The sequence below is a fragment of the Clarias gariepinus genome, chromosome 1 (genome assembly GCF_024256425.1).
Source record: "Clarias gariepinus isolate MV-2021 ecotype Netherlands chromosome 1, CGAR_prim_01v2, whole genome shotgun sequence".
Taxonomy (NCBI): domain Eukaryota; kingdom Metazoa; phylum Chordata; class Actinopteri; order Siluriformes; family Clariidae; genus Clarias; species Clarias gariepinus.
The window spans coordinates 41,631,169-41,649,551 of NC_071100.1; the positions used below are offsets into that span (position 1 = coordinate 41,631,169).

At 37.3% G+C, this 18,383-nt stretch overlaps 1 protein-coding gene across 1 annotated transcript in view; it reads right to left on the bottom strand.

Moving 5' to 3' along the window:
- pappa2 (pappalysin 2) overlaps positions 1–18,383 on the bottom strand; it is a 67,560-nt gene that overhangs the window by 39,181 nt on the left and 9,996 nt on the right. Inside the window, exons 3-11 of the mRNA XM_053495580.1 lie at positions 17,978–18,123; positions 13,799–14,092; positions 13,370–13,562; positions 10,413–10,534; positions 7,028–7,210; positions 6,233–6,536; positions 3,759–3,887; positions 2,788–2,873; positions 139–332 (exon numbers count right to left, since the gene is read on the bottom strand). Of these exons, the coding sequence (XP_053351555.1) occupies positions 139–332; positions 2,788–2,873; positions 3,759–3,887; positions 6,233–6,536; positions 7,028–7,210; positions 10,413–10,534; positions 13,370–13,562; positions 13,799–14,092; positions 17,978–18,123 (1,651 nt within the window). The remainder of the gene's footprint in view (positions 1–138; positions 333–2,787; positions 2,874–3,758; positions 3,888–6,232; positions 6,537–7,027; positions 7,211–10,412; positions 10,535–13,369; positions 13,563–13,798; positions 14,093–17,977; positions 18,124–18,383) is intronic.

The following is an 18,383-nucleotide window of genomic DNA, read 5'->3' on the forward strand; positions in this document are numbered from 1 at the left end:
CAAATAAAAATGAATCTTGAATCAGTACAGTAAATGTTTCTGTATGACTAAAGTGGGGTAATAGTACTTCCAAAACATTGTACAAGATGTAGCACTGGACTGTAAACTGCCCCAGTCCCAAATTGTGCATAACATTACCAGAGTGAGATTGGGTTCCCCTGTTGCAGACAATGCAGGGCACCGCCAGTCCTGATGGGAAGCTGTTGCATTAGAAGCCCATTGGTCGATGAAGCCATTTGGGGTAAAGAAGCCACAGTCCTGAACACTGAAGCCTCTCTCAAATTCCTCACACACACCATCACCATCATGAAAGTAGCAATGGCTGGGCTGACCTGTGAGAAAGAGAAAACCTAAGCCAATCAACACTAACCTTAATGCCAAAAATTTATTTGATTCTCACTGCTCGGCAGAGGGATGAAGATAAGGTACAGTGTAAGGTGCTAAATATGGCGTGGAAAGGCTTCACATGGGATGTTTTTTATACCAGTTTAGTAAAATGGGGTATGAGATCACAAGTTAAAAATTAAATTAAAGCACTCTAATAAAGATGAAGCCACAATAAGATTGACCGAAGAGGGAAAGAAGTTCCACAAAAACAATTTAAACGCAAAAGATTAAAACTCATTTACGGCTGGCACACATGAATGAGTTACATGCCCGGTAAGAAGATGGTGAATCAGAGATGAGGTGATTGATGAATGGACTCCAGAACCAAATTAAAAACACATCCACTCCATGAACATTGGCTGGGTATCTACACTGCATGTTTATATGTGTGAAGGAAGGGTCACAGAGTCATTCCAGGGCTTTTCTTACTTGTTTTGTTTTGCTTCCATACTATATCTACTGCAACAGAAATCCAAAAGTGATGTCATGTCAGTTATTCTCGGCAGTAGATATCTATTTATTCCTGGATTATTCAAAACCAGCTTTGTACTGCGAGTATTACACTACTGTATTGACTAGCGCTGTTTCAGTCTAGCTTTTGTTTAGTTAGGCATTTTGATAAATAGATGTGAGACAGTTTGATGCTGTCACCTATCCCTCTCACACAGCATCACTCAGATATCTGGAGGGATATTGATGGCAAACTGTCATATAATCTTATTTGTTACTAGATGCGTCTGTGACTGCATTTAACCAATCCCAAAAAAGCCTTCCAACCTTACATAATGCAAAAGAAATAATTCATCAGGAAAGTTGGGAAGCTAAACATCACCTTCAAGTTGTATGGATCATTAATCCGTGCACATGGTTTATTAATTTTTTTCCACACGACATATCTTGGGCTCTGCAGAACCACTATTAATTTCACATAAGTTTTATTCTGATTTCTGATTAAACAGTTTGAAAATGTAAACTCCTATCTTATAGAATCAGCATCCTTGTAAACAGTTATAAATTAATTTGGACTGAAGAAATGTTGTCCATGTAGACAGACGTACTGGTGAATGGCTGATAAGCCAATTATTTTATGATCTCCTGTGGGGATATGAGTGTATGAGCAAAAGTTTAAAAAGAGGTATCACCTGTCTCGGAGAAATCATGTGATAGCCTCCGTCCTCCCTGTGGAGCGCTTTTATATTTTGGAGATTTGTTTGAGTCAGAGAAAGTCCTATATATTTGTGCAGTTTTGGAAAAAATTGAAAAATATTTTTTTTATCTAGATTTAGATTTCTGAATAGTTTAATAAGTATAAGTTGTGCCTAGTATTTAAAACAGAGTACTGATGACCGAAATATCTGTATTATTTGATTATTTAAATCATCTTGTTAAGTGATTTTTTCTGTGCTTTTCATAACAACATTACACTTCCTAACAGTTTATTTAAAAAATAATTCCTTCTCTGACACCTCATGAGAAAGGTCTGGCAACCTCTAAGGTGTGAACTTCATGCACATAACTCCTATGTACTGTAAATAGGCCACTTAAAATATCATTTTTGATTTAACTTCAATATGTATAGTATACTGTACGGGAGAAATGAGTCGGTCTCACCAGTTTCAATGAATCAGTCCAGGAGCACGATGATAGAAAATGGCTTTCCTGTAAAGCTGTCCTGATTTCGGAAAATCCTTAACAAAACAGTCCAATACACTGGAAAACAGATCTGAGACTAAATGCTGTCCGGGATTCCCCTCGCGATTTAAAGGCGCAGAGACAACACTGTTACATTTGATGTGTGAGATTTCATTAGGTGTGATAACAGTTTTTGGCCATATGATGGCAGTGAGGGGAAAGGAAACAGAATTAGTCAAGTGGATAAGTATGCTTTACATTGTACATTCGTGTCAAAGGTGTGTTAGGGTCACTTTGTTGGACTTAAGAACAAATCGGACTTACAGACGTGCTCCCGAATTAGAATAAGTCAGGGACTTGCATGTTCTCCCCGTGCTTGGTGGGTTTTCTCCGGGTACTCCGGTTTCCTCCCACAGTCCAAACACATGGTGCAACTTTATGAGTTTTATGAAAATTCTCCCTTTAAAATGAATACAGTTTACACCCTAGTGTCCAAGATTATTAAGCAGGTGGGCCTTCATAGTCATGTTCACTATGTTCTTATCGCCCCAAGATTTTAGTTCCAAAGGGATAGGTGTTTCCTAGAAAACAGTTTATACTTACTTAAAGTCTTTATTAAAAGGAAGGACCTGAAACATCAGCACCAACACCAGCAGTGCTCTCTCATAGTTGCACTCATATACAGTAGTTGTCTGCTTCCTATTGCTATGAAAGATGGGAGTCATTATTTCCATTCTGTTATTGCTCTATTGTCTCTCTGTCACTCACCCACACAGTTGAAGCCTGGCTCCATGGTGCACTTTTTGGAGCAGCCATCCCTATCTAAGAGATTCCCATCGTCACACTCTTCCATCCTACACAGGAAGGGAGACAGATCAAGGATTACAAAAGCTGGGAATGCTATGAACACAAATGCATTACCTTTTTTTTTCATTTAAAGGATAAAAAAGACTTTTTTTTTGCAAAATAGCTTCATTTTTTTCATTAGCTCATATAATGCTTACAGATACAGTAGCTAGCACATTGGTTCCCAGCCCTGGAGGACCACTGCCTTGCTGTGCACAGAGTTTTCTCTGCTCTCAGCATTTCCCATTTAACTAATTAGACAATTTACAGCCTTTCCCAATAGAAGTGGGTGGTAGGACTGGGAGAATACTAAAATATTCAAAGCAAGAGGTACTCCAGTATCAAAGTGGGGAACCACTGGTAGGGGCAATCAACAAATAAATGAAACAAGAAAGAAAGAACAAGAAGTGTAGAGGTGGAGGGTGCAAGAAATTGATCATTATGGTTGATGGTATTAGTAGTAGACAGTATAAAATATTAGATAAAGATACACATTGTTTCCTGAATCATGCTGTCATGTTTTAAACATCCACCTACTTTAAGCGATTATTAACTTTGTGTCAGTTGAGTGTCAGAAATGGGAAAGTCCTGTAGTCTTACTAAACCATTTTCAGGAGTGTGCATGCTTTATTCTGATTCTAATAAATAAACTGTCTATTGCAATGCATTGTTTAAATATTAAATGTAATTACAGAAATTCAAAGCGTGAATAGACAATGGTGATGGCACATTGTTTGTAACAATAAAATGGCATCCTCTTACCTTTTTCTCAGATAAAGGTGGTTTTGGGGAAATGTAATCGAATCAAGCTACTCACATTATGTGTGGCATGACACCATACTGTGTGCAAGCATATTTATAAAATGAGATAAAGGTATTGTTTAGTATTGTACCTTTGCAGTCGTCCATCCCCACAGAAAGGTTCTCCATGGGTGTAGACCAAAGGAGGAGAGAGTTCACTGCGTAAACCTTCGGCCTCCACCTGGACCCTGTACTCATACCGCACCCCTTTCTGTACATCACTATGAGCATCTCAACGCAACCAGACATGCATACAAAACACACACATGCACACATATGGAAAAAGACATAATTTCAAAGATATCTGTTAGGGATGCTTTAAAGCATATGTTTAGCATTCTCTGAAAATTATTTACCCTTGTGACCATTGAGTGACACAGGGGTGATGGCAGGGGTATCAGAGTTAATCGATTTCTTCAAATCCTTGAGAACTCAAGGGTTATTCCCTCATAGCTTGCTTGATTTCAACTGCCTGCTTTTCCGGCCAATAGTAAGGTAAGATTCTTTCCGGTATCTCCTGTTACCCCTCAAATTGCCCTTATTAATTATGCACTACTTCCAGAGCTGGAAAGATAAATGGAGCGAATGCTGCCAGTGCCCAGGGTGTTCTGTGTCACTCAAAAAGACTGCTACTACTAGATAAGGCAGTTAGGAGATTTAGTGGCTAATAATTTTCTTTTACAATACTACAATCACTTATATAGGGAAAAACACATAAAGCCAAAAAGTACGATCTGGGACATGTCATTGTTATAAAACCTGTATTAAGATAAATAAAGAACTGAATCTATATGTAAAGGTTTGTTTCCATCTTAAAAGTTGGAAAGGTCTACAAGTAAAGGTTTGTTTTCATCTGAGTTTTAGTAGCATTTGGATGAAATAGATGTGTTTTGAAATAGATAAACAACGACAGGTTTGTATTCACTGTAGACCTCTTGGTGGCAGTACAGCCACTTTAACAATCCTCGTCCTTTCTCGTTTTCTCCCCTAAGACCTGAATGATAGGACGCTGATCACACACTAACAGTGATCTGAGGGCTAAGTGATGAGTAGAGTTAGTGAAACAGACAGAGAGAGAGAGAGAGGGAGAGAGAGAGAGAGAGAAGCAGCTGCAGGCAACTTCAGGTGTTTATTGTTTCTAACTGCAACATGATCACATTTGGTTTGGATTCCAGAAGTTCTCCTATCCTTTTCACTTTCTGCCTTTCTGTCTTTCTTATTCCTAGCTACCTCCTCAACCCTGTCCACATAACTTTATTCTCTTTGATTTTTCCATCCTTTTGCATTTATAGGGCCAGTGGAAGGAAATTTGTTGGAGATGAAACAGACTTCGCTCCACACCATTAATAACTGTTTTGGCCTATTGCGAGTGCTCAAGGAAAAATAAACCAGGACCCTGTTGACATCTTCACACGTAACAAGCAGATAAAAATGTGATGTCAATTCAGGAGCACTTGGAGCTTCAAGAATTACACTGTTAAACAGTATTAATGAATAATAAGAGTAGGACCAGATACACAGAGACAAATAGGGTAGATGATTATTATTTTATGATTTAAAACAAATGTATTGGCCAAAACATGGTATTGGTGCTAAAAAGTGTCTCACAAAAAAAGGAGTCCTCTAAAAAAAAGGAGTTTTTAGATGGGATCATATAAAACCATTTTTCATGATACTTAATGTTTCTTGTCTCCCGATCTATGCTTTACACATTTATATTTTTATTAGAAAGTAACACATTTGCTAAATAAACCCTAAAATGCTAAAATTTGCTAAAATGCCCTTTTATGTAAATCTTTTAATGATTTTAATTATCATTCAGATGAGACTTGTCCAATTTAGATTTTGCATGAAAAGACATCGTTGATGTTGCAACATGAATTTGACATGGTTACAGACACGGTTACAGACATTATCAATTATTTGCTTTTTAAGCTTTTACTAAAAACTGGAATGCTCAATTTTTTACAGGTCATATACCTCTAGACGCTTACACCAATTTACGTATCAATACTCATAAGGAAATATGAATAATAGACATGTAATAATTTATTTATTATAGTCGATAGTGAGACAGTATAACGCTGAAAAATGGCGCATATAAAATCATCTCTAGATTATGTCTGAAAAAGACAAATTAAAATTTTGGGGGAAGCAAGACTTAGATATTGCAAAAACTTCAGAAGTAGTTTCTTTGACCCACACACCTACTGTAATGTATTATATATGTAACATAAAATCAGTAGGAATACTGTGTTTTGGCTATATACATTTCATTAATAGAAACAGTTATAATCATTTCAAAATATAGTAGTTAGTCTAAAGTGATCAATATATTATGCACAATTAATTTGCATTTTATTTAATTTTTAACAATTGATTGAATTACTCTTCTGTGTCATTGCTGATGGGCTGCAATCTGTTTAAATGTACAGGGGTGTAAGGATAGGGTGAAAAATACACTGTTCCAAACACCAAACTCTCTGCCAACTTGACCAGCACATTGACACTTGCAGTGTGTGTGTGTGTGTGCGTGTGTGTGTATGTGAAGTTCCCCGCATCTTACCTGTCTGTGTACGTGGACTGTTTTAATGTGATGGAGCCTCTGCCTCCTGGTATGGGTGGATCCCGTATAACATGGTAAATGAGTGGACGACAGACAGAGCAAAGAGGATTCTGGGGTTGTGAAGTCAGAAGCACAGCGTCGACCTCCAGTTTCTTATCAAAGGTCGAGATTTTTACAGATTTTACTTTCTTGCTAAGGGTGGCACGCAGAGTGAAAGGAATATCACAGAATACATTTTGGGGGCCAGTGTGAATGGATTCACCAGACTCCAGGATAAACTCCAGATCAGAGATGGCCTGATTGCCTGTTTGCAAAAAATAACATCCAATAATAATAAAATGAAGGTGATATAATTATTCCTCCTCTCTCTCCCTCTCTCTCTCTCTCTAACACACACACACACACAAAAGTTTAATTAGCTTATTTAGTGCAAACATTTCACAAAAATCATATAGTGATTTCTTGCATAAACATTACTTAAACAGTACTTTTCATTATATTATAACTCCCATCATAACTCTGTCTAAATATTACATTATTAGATTTAGTCCAAGTGAGAAACTATTATTATTATTAACAAAAGTATGTACTCTAGTATGCTTTAACTGACTGTACCCCATTAAGGTGATGAAAATAACACATTCCAGTTTAAGGCATGAAATGTTCACACAGACTTACTGTAAGAAAGAGCTTTTTTTGTGAAGAGTACAATCAATGGAAAGAAATTGCATTACCTAAAAAGCATATAACAATAATATGCTAAAATAGTGTGAAGAAGAGCTTTCAGTCACTCACTGGAGGAGAGGTAGGTGATCCATACGGTTAGTGTCTCTGGAACTACTGCATGCTGAAAGTACAATTGCAGAACACATCCACCAGTCTGAAGACACGGAGAACTCATATTGGCCTCATACAGGCTGAACTCAGGGCTCCAGGAGTGCATGCTGGGTTCACATGGCTGATAAACATCAGGAGCACCTATTACACACACATAGACACGCTCTCATATATAACTTTATGTTTATGATTTATGATTCCCATTCAGATGTAAACACATTTTTTAAACAGAATCAGTGAAACACACACACACAAATCTTGAAAAAGAAGGAAATCACTACCAATAAGTGCTCTGACAATAATTACACCTCAGGAAAACCAGGCTTACACTTACTACGTTACATGAACCAGAGACAACTATGCAGTGATGGTGTTGAACTTTTGCAATTCTGATGATCAAAGCACCGCAGAGAGGCCACCTTGATGCATCCAGATAAATAAATAAAATGCTACACAAGCAATTCTTGATTTTAATGTTTCCAATTTGTATCAGTTCACTTTTGGCGGACAATTTGCCATGTCTGAAGACCTAACACTTGTATGCCTAAATTTTGTCAGGAATACCCTGATCTGTCAAATAAACAGAGTGTTTAGAAGCTACAGTATGTCAATATGTATTTAGGGCTGGAAACAGAACAAATATGGTTCACAAGAAAGATGAAGGGGATACATGAGAGAAGTGTGGCCTTGGGGGCGGGGAAAAAGGTTGGGCGAAGGAAGAGTTTGGGAAAAACTCTGCAGTCTCTGCAGCTGATGTGAAGCACACTTCTCCAGACCTCAAGGCACAACATGGCAAGCAAAATGGATTGGTGACTTAATTGGGACGGACAAGATTCGGAAAAATAATTTATTAGTGGGAGCTAATGTCTGGGTGAGGGAAAAAGAAGAAGAACAAAATAGAGCTATTCCTTCACCAAAGAAATGAGTAGTCATTCAGAACACACACACACACATATAAACTGTTAGTCTGCTAGGCCTTAAACCAGGAGATTAAACAGTTCACAACACTTCCAGCAGAACTGTAAGGCTCAGATTAACTCTAAAACAAGATAGACAGATGGACAGACGAGAAACAGACAGGTAGGTGAAGATACAGATCGACAGACTGTTGGAGAAACAGGCAGTTAGAATGACAGGCATCTGGAGAAGCAGGCAGACACAACTTGAGATTCAGCCAAACATCTGGAGAAACAGATAGACAGACACCTGGATATACAGAAAGACAGATGGAGAGACAGACAAGGAGCTGGAACTAAAGAAAAAGACAGACAGCTAGAGAGAAGAAGACAGCAAAAGAGACGGACATCTCTAAAGACGCAACATCCAGTACGGATGAGAATTAAAAATGTGACACTGAAAGATGAAAAATTAAAGCAAAAAAAGAACGAGTTGTGGAACTGTAGCGTTGTTTTGTTGGCATGGTATGGGTTTATTCATCTCCTTAGAAGAAAGATTCATTCAAAGTTCTTCTGACTGATGACATTTCATTTCTTTCCAGATAGGAAGAGTCTCTTCCAGGATGACACCCCACCACTGGGCACGAAGTCCACCAAATTATTTGATGAGTATGAAAATGATGTAAGTAATGTGGTAATCTTTACCACAATCAAAAAAGTACTGACTATATCTTAAAAGAATTATGTCCATCCCTCTAACACAGCCCGAAAGACTTGCAGAATTTACTGTATGATAGGGTGCAGTCACCCTGTTCTAGTGGTTATAATATACTTTCTGATTTACGTTTCTTTTTAATATATTCCTAGTATACTAAATAGTACAATGGAATAAAATGGAACAGAGAATGGAGGCATTCTGGAGAGAGAGTGATAGATTTACTGCTGATAAGACAGACAAACAGACAGATGGAGAGTCAGACAGGGAGACCCTTCCAACTGTGTTCCTTTGCGCCCAGCATGGTCTCGAGTGTGTATGGCTGCATGGCCTCGAGTTTGTAAGGCAAACCGTAAAAACTCAATTGGTGACATAAACAGTGTGAGTGAGGTCGGAATTAATAGCTGTATCAGATGCAATACAAATGCCCCCTTTGGGAAAAGAACTGTGGCAAGATCTGCGTACACATCATCCTTCCTTCTGTTAGCAACCTTAACCATCTCCCATTTCTTTGCATCTGTGGCCTACGACTATCCACACACACACACGCACACACACTGTATAGAACATACTGCCTATGCATGACAGCTAGCCAGAAAACAGTGATGCATTACATCTCGAAGCTCGAAGAAATGTGTTTATAACACTTGAAATTGATTGCATTCATCCATTTGGTTTAGTGCAGAATTCTCCCAAGCTTTATTTCAGGTTATACAAACACTACTGTCATTGTAGTTGAAAAGTCTTTTCTGAGGTGATAAACGGACTGGCAAAATAATTCACATTTAGTAGTCACCAGATGGTTTCTCACCTGTCTAAATATAATGCCAAAACAATAGGTTTCATTAAATTTATTACAGACCTGAAGAAGTGCCACTAAGTCTTACTTGGCCATATCTGAAGATACTCCAACTCTAATGCTGTTAGCATTTCAGGTCTTAATCTTCAAAAAAATTAATGCCTTGTATCTCATCAATCCAGTTTGAAAAACAAGGTTGGAGTCCAAAAACTACTCTCGCTTCATGTAAATGGAAGATTTTACGCTTAACCTCCCTTGTGGCAGTGTGCTTTTTCAAGGAACTCACGTACGAGAAGAGGATTTCCACAGATCTGCCTCCATGTTTCGAAAGTACATACTCATCCATGACATGTCAGTGAGTGGGCAGCAAAAAGCTAAGAGAGCTCTGATTGGAATAATCAGAAACATCTGCTACATGAAGAATAAAGTTCATAAGCGATACAGGATGAGCACAGCCTTTTTATGGCAAGCCAGGTGTGGAAGCTACCCAATATTACCAAAACTTGAAGCTATGCCAATTCCTTTCCTTTTTTCATCTCTCCAATGGCAAAGACAAGCGAGTTCTTTATCCTGGCAATTATTATTTAAGGATTTATCCCTTAAGTTTTTCCAGACTTCTCGGGGCTTGCACGCACCTGGCCAGGAGGATCCTCCTGGCAAGCAGGCCTGCAAAAGTGAGAGCAGCCTGAGCTTTGGATCCTCATTAATCAAAGAGCTGGTATTGTTTTTTTGAAATCGTTCACTGTTCGTGGCAGAATGGCGTGATCATCTCAACACAATTCATATGTGAGTCAGGTTTCAATTTTTAGACTCCTTCAGACTCATGACACAAAGCAGGACCAGGAAGGTCTTAGTATGGTTAGCTCGTGGTACACACTAATGAATCAAGGATCATTAGACTAACACAATCAGATCATAGATAGGTCTACTTACCCACAGCCTCTTCAGGCGTCCAGTAACCACTGCTGTCGCAGGAATGGGGTGAGGTGGCTTTGTAAGCATACTGATGAAGTGCTCCATGTTCATCACACAACTGACAGTTCACTCCCTCCTCCCTACACATTCATATAATCTTTTTAAACAGCATAGCGCTTATAGCACACATAGCATTCATATAAGTTCCAATATACAGGTAAACAATGTTACTATAAAAGTATTTAGACCACATTGTATTTTTTCATATTTTATTGTTATGAATTTCATTAAAAATTTATTAAATTGTCTTTTTTTGCCATAAATAATCAATAATGAGAAGCAAAAAAGATTGTTTTTAGAAATATTTCCAAGAAAAAAATATATAATTACTCTTTTAGATAAATATTCAGACCCTTTCCTAATGGCATACCAAATTGAACTTGATCTTGAGATGTCTTTACAACTTGACTTAAGTTCAACTGTGAGAAATATATTTTTATAAATATCACACAAACCTAAATGGTCACACAAATCACTAATCATGTTAGATCAAACTCCAGGCCATAAAGTCCAAGAATCTCTCATTAGAACTTTAAAGACAAATAATATCAAGACACAGATCTGCGCAAGTTTTGAATGTTTCCAGGAACAAAGTGGTCTTCATTATGGAAGACATCAAACGGAAGACATGTGAAACCACCAGGACACCATAAATCAAAAACTGGCGCGGGCCACCCCGCCAAACTCAGTAACTATCAGTATTTTGGTCTGGCAAGCAACTAAGAACATGATGCCCACTCGGACAGAATTTCAAAAGTGATTGGAGTACCTGCTGGAAGGACAACCATCTCATATGTGTTCCATCTAACAGTTTTTTGATTAAAGCCACTTTTGTGTAAAGGGAATATTCCATTCATGCTTTTGACTAAACTTTAGCTAGATCTGGTAAACCATGTATTGCACAACAACTTGCTAATAGTATGGTGAAGTATGGTAGTGCCACAATTATACTATGCTGAAGCCTTTCAGAGGGAGAGACAGGGAGACTGGCAAAACTGAGGTAAGGATGAATGTAACCAAATACAGACAACCTCAGGCTGGGGCAACGTGTCACCTTTCAGCACAACATCGACCCAAAGTATGTAGCCAAGAAAATACCGGAGTGCCTTCAGGACAAATCTCGGAGTGTCCTTGAATGGACCAGGCTCAGATCAGGCTCAAAGCTCAGAGAGAATTGATGATGGCACAGATGCTCTCCATACAATTCCAATCTTTGCAAAGCTTGTAAAAAAAAAAAAAAAAAAAAGTAATTGCCAAAGTTCTTCTACAAAGTGCTGAAAAGGGTATTTATATTTATCTAAATAACAAATTTAAGTTTTTGATTTGTAAAGAAATTAGCAAATATAGGTAACCCTTAAAACCCAAGTGGCATTGATATGTTTCAGCAACATAGCATCGATCATTGACCAATTAAAAAAAACTACTTAGACAGAAACCCTACTGAAATCTATCGACGAGGATCTTTAGACACTGAACGGTGCATTTTGGTTTTCGGTGAGTTTTCACACAACTTCCAAATCAATGTTTTATGTTTAGTGATTTATTTTCTAAATTCTAGAACAGCACTGGAAATTTTAAAACTATGAAATATATATTATATACACATATGACATTACGTAATTAAGTAACAAAAACATTTGAGTGTTATTTTAAGACACAAAGATCAGCTGTTCTGGAATAATTCTTGCAAGAACATTTGCAAAATCCATCAAGAACTCTGATGATGAAACTTGCTCTTATGAAGATCCAGAACAGCACCTCGGATTAGAACCGGTATGAAGGCTTTATGGAGCACAAGTAGCAGACACATCTCAACATAAACTGTTCAAAGAAGATTATTGCATTTTTTGGATGCCTTCAGCATTGATTTACAAATGTAGACAGAAAGAAAAAAGAGAAAGACCATGGAATTGGAAGGTGTGTCCAGACTCTTGACTGGTTTTGTTGTCAGGTCAATTCAAACTTATCATTGCTTTTAAAATGTGTAAATTGTGTAAATTTGGTCATAGAAATGACCAAAAACGACCATAAAAACACATGATCATATGTATCTGTGCCACATTATTTATTTTTTTTTGCTTATGTGACTAATGTTTGTAAAAACAAATTTCTTAGTCATGTTTGTATATTTGGTTGAAATGAAATAAAACTCAATTCATCATAGTAATGGAAAAAATAGCTAAAATGCTTTAGGTTTTAGCATTTTTGATTTTTGCTTTGTCCCTTAGATTTATGGCAGGTTCTAAAAGTCTATTTACTCCCAAAACAACATAGATAAAAACAGCCTTTAAAAGGTTTATTCCAATTCTCCTGGAGACATTTATTTATGTTTAATTTATTTATATTAGCTTTTATAATAGCCTAGAGAGTGACAGGCCCCTACCTATTTGTAAAACAAAATTTCTTAATTGTTAGAGGTTTCTACTGTGTACTGTATGTAGAAGACAAATTAGTTCCTAATAACTGATATCATTATAATATTTATCACAAACAAATCCAACTTATAATCTACAGTGCTTATAACATATAATTTATAAAAGCATTCGTCTTTTAGTGTAATTTGAGGTAAAAACCACTTGCAGCTTTTGAACACAAGCCTCACTGTAACTATTTACGCAAGTGAACCTAGTCCACTCTTACCTTGGTACTCCAACGATTTGTAGTAGCAAAATTCTAGGAATGTGATGAGCATTATGGTATTTAAAAGCCTGTATGACCTTACAAAATGAATTGGTACAACTATCCATGATCAAAGTTTGACTGTAAGACAAGAGATAAATATTATCATAAGCACCTATAATGCGCATGAGAGTATCAGAACTGGACCTGATCTGGTGACTTGATAAATTATGTTTAGTTTGTATAGATGCGTTGCTGACCTGGTAAAGCCATGTGGTTGTTGGCATTTATCTTACCTTTGCATGAGAGGCCCACTTATTGGATGCAACCAGTGAATGGACACAGTGTCATCATCTTGGCCAGTCACCATTGGTGGAAGAGGAATGGGAGTGGGTGTTCTGTCTTGAACCCAGTTTTTGTACACCAGGTCAACGTAGCAGTGCATCCGAGCTACTTGGTTTGAGGTGAAGTGGTTGGTGCAGTTATCATCTGCAATTAAGGTTTAAATGTTAAAAGTTTTTGTTTACTGCACATTAAATTTACTATGATGAATAATTGTGTATATCACATATGTCTTATCTATCTCAGCAGTCAAGCTATAAGTTTCACAACAAGGAAATTGAGAAATTGGAAATAAATATATTATTATCATATCATTTATATCAACTGTACAGTTGGTTTAAACATTATTAAAATTCTTGCACTAGCAGTTTAGTTTTATTTACCTGTGTAACTCATGTAGTTGTTGTAGGGTGTATTATGGTAGTACTTAGACCCGCAGGTGTCATTGACCAGGCCAGGATCTTGACATGCTTTTGATTTTGGGGTTGGAGCTGTGTCAGCACAGAAATCTCCAGTTTCCATGGATGCTATGGTCTCTTGACATGGGTCATCACACGACTCACGCTCACTCACCCCTTTGAAGACATGGTACAGCCCAAATATGTGGCCCATCTCATGTATCATGGTATTGTTGTGACCAACAGTGCCAAAATAGGATGGATTCAGTATCATTCCACCTAGAAGAGATAGTACATTCATTTTGAAGATGTGTCTATATTTTATCTATATTAAGTTCTAACAATCAATTTATTGTTGCTTTAAATGCAGACAAATATTTAGACACTTAATATGATCTTGATATAAACCTCTATAATAATTTATGTAATTTAAAATAATTTATATAAAACGCTCTGTGCTGTTATGTCCTTAATGCCAAATAGCTATTCTATGACTAATTAAAAGCAGATTTGTTATTGCATGAACAGCTGTAATTTCCCTTAAGGATGTATTCAGGAAGACAGCAACCACAGACCACAGAAGCCATTTGAGTCCAACCAAAGCAATAAATTTAAGGTGAAGTTATAGTGATATCGAAGAAATTCCCATGTTTTGAAGGAAAAAAAAGTGAAACCAGCATTGGCCAGACGTCTTGGTAGGCACACACCAGTCGCAGTTACAGCAGAAGATTTGGGGGCAGTGAGTTACGGCTCTGAGTTACTGATCAGAAGATTGGTGGATCAAGCCCCAGCTCTACTAAGTTTACATTGTTGGGCCCTTAATCAAGGCACTTAACCCTGATTGCTCCAGGGGTGCCATATCATGACTGACTCTGCGGTCTGACTATACCCTACTACCAAATCTGGTATACGCAAAAAAAATTACAATTTCACTGTGCAGTAATGTACAGTGGCGACAGAAGATTTTCAGACCCTATTAAGTTTTATGTCCACATTTAGTTGTTTCACACTCATCTTAAACTAGTTTTAAATCCGAAAATGTTTCTTATAAACATAGAGGATGTAATAATTGACTTTAATATTCTTTTTTTGAATTTGACTTTGGGAACAAAATTTATGTCTATACTAAAGTCAGTAGAGGTAATCAGCGTATAGTAGGATCCACTTATAAATATGGTCATACTCTTGAACTTGAATAGTAACACTTGTATTAGGTATAGAAAATATAGTCACATGTTTCAAGGACATTAGACACTAAATGCTTATTAACTTCATTATGCTTAATTCTGACGAGTCAGGAATACTGGTACTAGGATCACATATTAACGTAGGGGTTGGTCGTTCCATCATGTGCAGCAGTAAAAGACCTTGGTGTGAAAAGTAATTTCAGCCTTTAATTTGAAGCTACTACAGTATGTGCATAAACAAGCTCAAGTTAGTCCAAAAAGCAACAGCCAGAGTCCTTAAAAGGTTATGAGCACCTAAAGGTTATGAACACATCAGCCATATTTTAGACACACTCCAAATTTTGCATTGATTATTAAAATACTACAATTGCCCTGTATATCACTAAATAGTCTCACACTACCCTACATGAGTGAACTGCTAGTAACTTATGTTCTGCCACACCTACATTGATGAAAAGGTGCAGGCTGTTTGTTGGTACAGTATATAATGAAGCAGGGGAAGGAGCTTTCTCTACCAAAGCCAAACAGTTATGAAATAGCCAATTAATGTTCAGCTCTCAGGCACAAGCTCAGTTTTTAAGACTAGGCTGAAAGCTTATTTGTTTAGTCACAGCTTTAAAAAAAAATGTTTATCCTTAGATAAATGAGCAGATCATGGGGCACTTATGGGAATAGACACTCCTAGGTTACCAATTATCCCGCCTTCTAGAACCTGTCTGATACATTCTGGATCCCCACCTCTGGCTGGGGCTCTCATCACATGGCCCTATTTCTGGTTGGACACTACTAACTACTAAGGTTAGTGGTGTCCAACCAGACCATATCTGAGGATGGCTCCATACATTCTCCTTTACACAGTTATTTAGTGATAACTAAGGGATGGTTTTACCCAAAAACCACAAAGATGGCTTGGTCAGCATTGGTACAAACAGATTTTCTGTGATCACTTGTGAGTGCATTAGAAGTAAAAGAAGGACTGCATACACTCTGATGTTCTTTTCATGGCTAAAATCACCATGAAGAGTTTTATATGCAAGTCTTCATCATTGATATCAATGGTATCATTTGGTAACATCAACAAAATGGATTTTACTGTCATGCTATCTGTATCACCTACATCTACCTAAGCACTATTCCAGATAAAGCAAACACCTTTATAATAATGGTATTCGCTAATGGAAGTTGCTTTTTTCAGCAAGATAATGCACCCTGCCACACTAAAAAAAAATTCAGGAAAGGTAACATAAAAAACATAGTTCAAGGTGCTGACTTGGCCTTTAAATTCCCGAGATATTGGTCCAATCAAACATCTGATGGATGTGCTAGATGAGCCAGTACGATCAATGAAGGTCCAACCTCATAACTTCCAGAATTTTAACTACTGCTAAAATCAAAAAACATTATGGACTCCAAACATTAATGGGTCAGAGCTGTTTTGACAAGACAAGTGAGACCTGCACAATATAGGGCAGATGGTTTTAAAGTTTTGGCCGACCGTTTTCAAGTTCAAAATCAACATAGCCATCTACCAGGAGATTTTAGAGCACTTCAGGCATATGTCTGCTGACAAGCTCTATGAAGAAGCTAATTTCATTTTTCAGCAGGACTATGGGGAATTGTAAAGAGGAGATGAGAAACACCTGAACCAACAATACAGACAAACTGAAGGCTGCTGTCAGAGCAACCTGGTCTTCAACAACACCTCAGCAATGCCAAAGGCTGATCGTGTCCACCCATGCCACACTGATGTAGTAATTCGTGCTAAAGGTCTGTATGTTTGTATGTTTGTTGTTTTGGCACTTACTTACCCTCTTTGTTTTTATGGTTGCCATGTGATGACAGTAATATTATTATTTTTTTAATCTATTAATATTATTATTTGAAGGCAATATGTTGTGGGAGTGGTTTGTGTCCTTTTAGTCTTTTCACCCACCTCATGTCTTTGATACTCTAGACTGAAAAAGTAACAGAACTGTATAATTTACATGGTTACTCCAATTAAAGTAGTAAGTGCTTTTTCAAAGGTCCTATTTTCATGCAGCTGCCAAAGTGATCTCATTAGCTAAAGTCATAACTGCAGAAGCCAAGCTCAAACTGTCTGATTACGCACCGAAAATCAATAGGTGCTGCACTTACATGAGAAGCCTTCCAATTATGTAAGTGCATTTCCATTCTCTTTTAATGAGCTCAAAAAACATAGCAACAATAAGAACCATAAAATCAGCTGGCAGGTGAATGACGATTACAAAAAGGCAAGAACACATCTTTTTATTTTTCCTTATTTGTTGGTCCAAGATTGTTACACTCCTTTGTCATGCACCTTTCACTGGAAGTTCATGATTGAGGGGAAATCTATGCATGTTGCAAGTGTTTCCTCTTACGCCCGGGAGTACAGCTCATTGATCTTGTAAAATGCAAGAGCTGTAAACGAGGAGGAAATGGGAGGAAAGTGTTGGAAGGGGACAAAGATTGAAAAAAAAAAGAATTTGATGTGATGGTAGTGGTAGATTTTTTTTGTGGCAACAACAGTAAAAAGGCACAGTTAATTAATGAGTGAAGTGTGAAATGATAAGAAATATATCAAATTGGACCTTATTCAGTGGATATCAATTCTGGACTGAGGGCAAATGAATACTAATTTTAGAGGTGTCTAAAATCTTAATTAGGTTTCTTCAGTGAGTGTCTCCCAGGTTTATGGAGCAATAATGCATAAACTATTATCTTAATATATTGTACAGTACTTTTCACAATTATTAACCGATCAGAAAAAAAGGACGACACAAAGTCAATGGAAAATACTCTGACTGCTGGTATCTTCAAGAATACAGCATCCAGTCCAGACACCTTATTATTAACTGAACAGATAGCCACTGAAAAAGTTGTTCCTCTTTTAAACTACGATTGTAGTATCAATACTTAACAGTTCAAGCAAGTGTTAGTAGTTAATTAAAGGAGTCTGGAGGAACTTATCTGTCACCTTGATGTGTAAGGGCCTCCTTGGCCCATGGCCACGTAGCAGCACCAGCAAGTTCCTCCTGAGCTGATTTGGCAAAGAACACATTGAGTGCATCTGAACTGTTAAGGTGAAGCATTTCTTTCAGTTCCTTCACACTCAGGTAAGCCCTGTGTGAGAGAGCTTCAGTTAGATCAGTAAACAGCTTACATAGTTGTAGGAGAATAATTTTCCTAGATAAAGACATGTTAGGTAAATTGTTAGACTGTTGATATTTTCAGGATTACCAATTATCTATTCTGGCTCCAACATATTGTTGAATTTAGTGGCCTCTAGAGGTAAGTTTGCAGCATGTTGCTGGCACACTGAATCATACTGTAGAAAGCAAGCTGTCATCCATTTACATCATAACAACAAGAATTATCTCTAA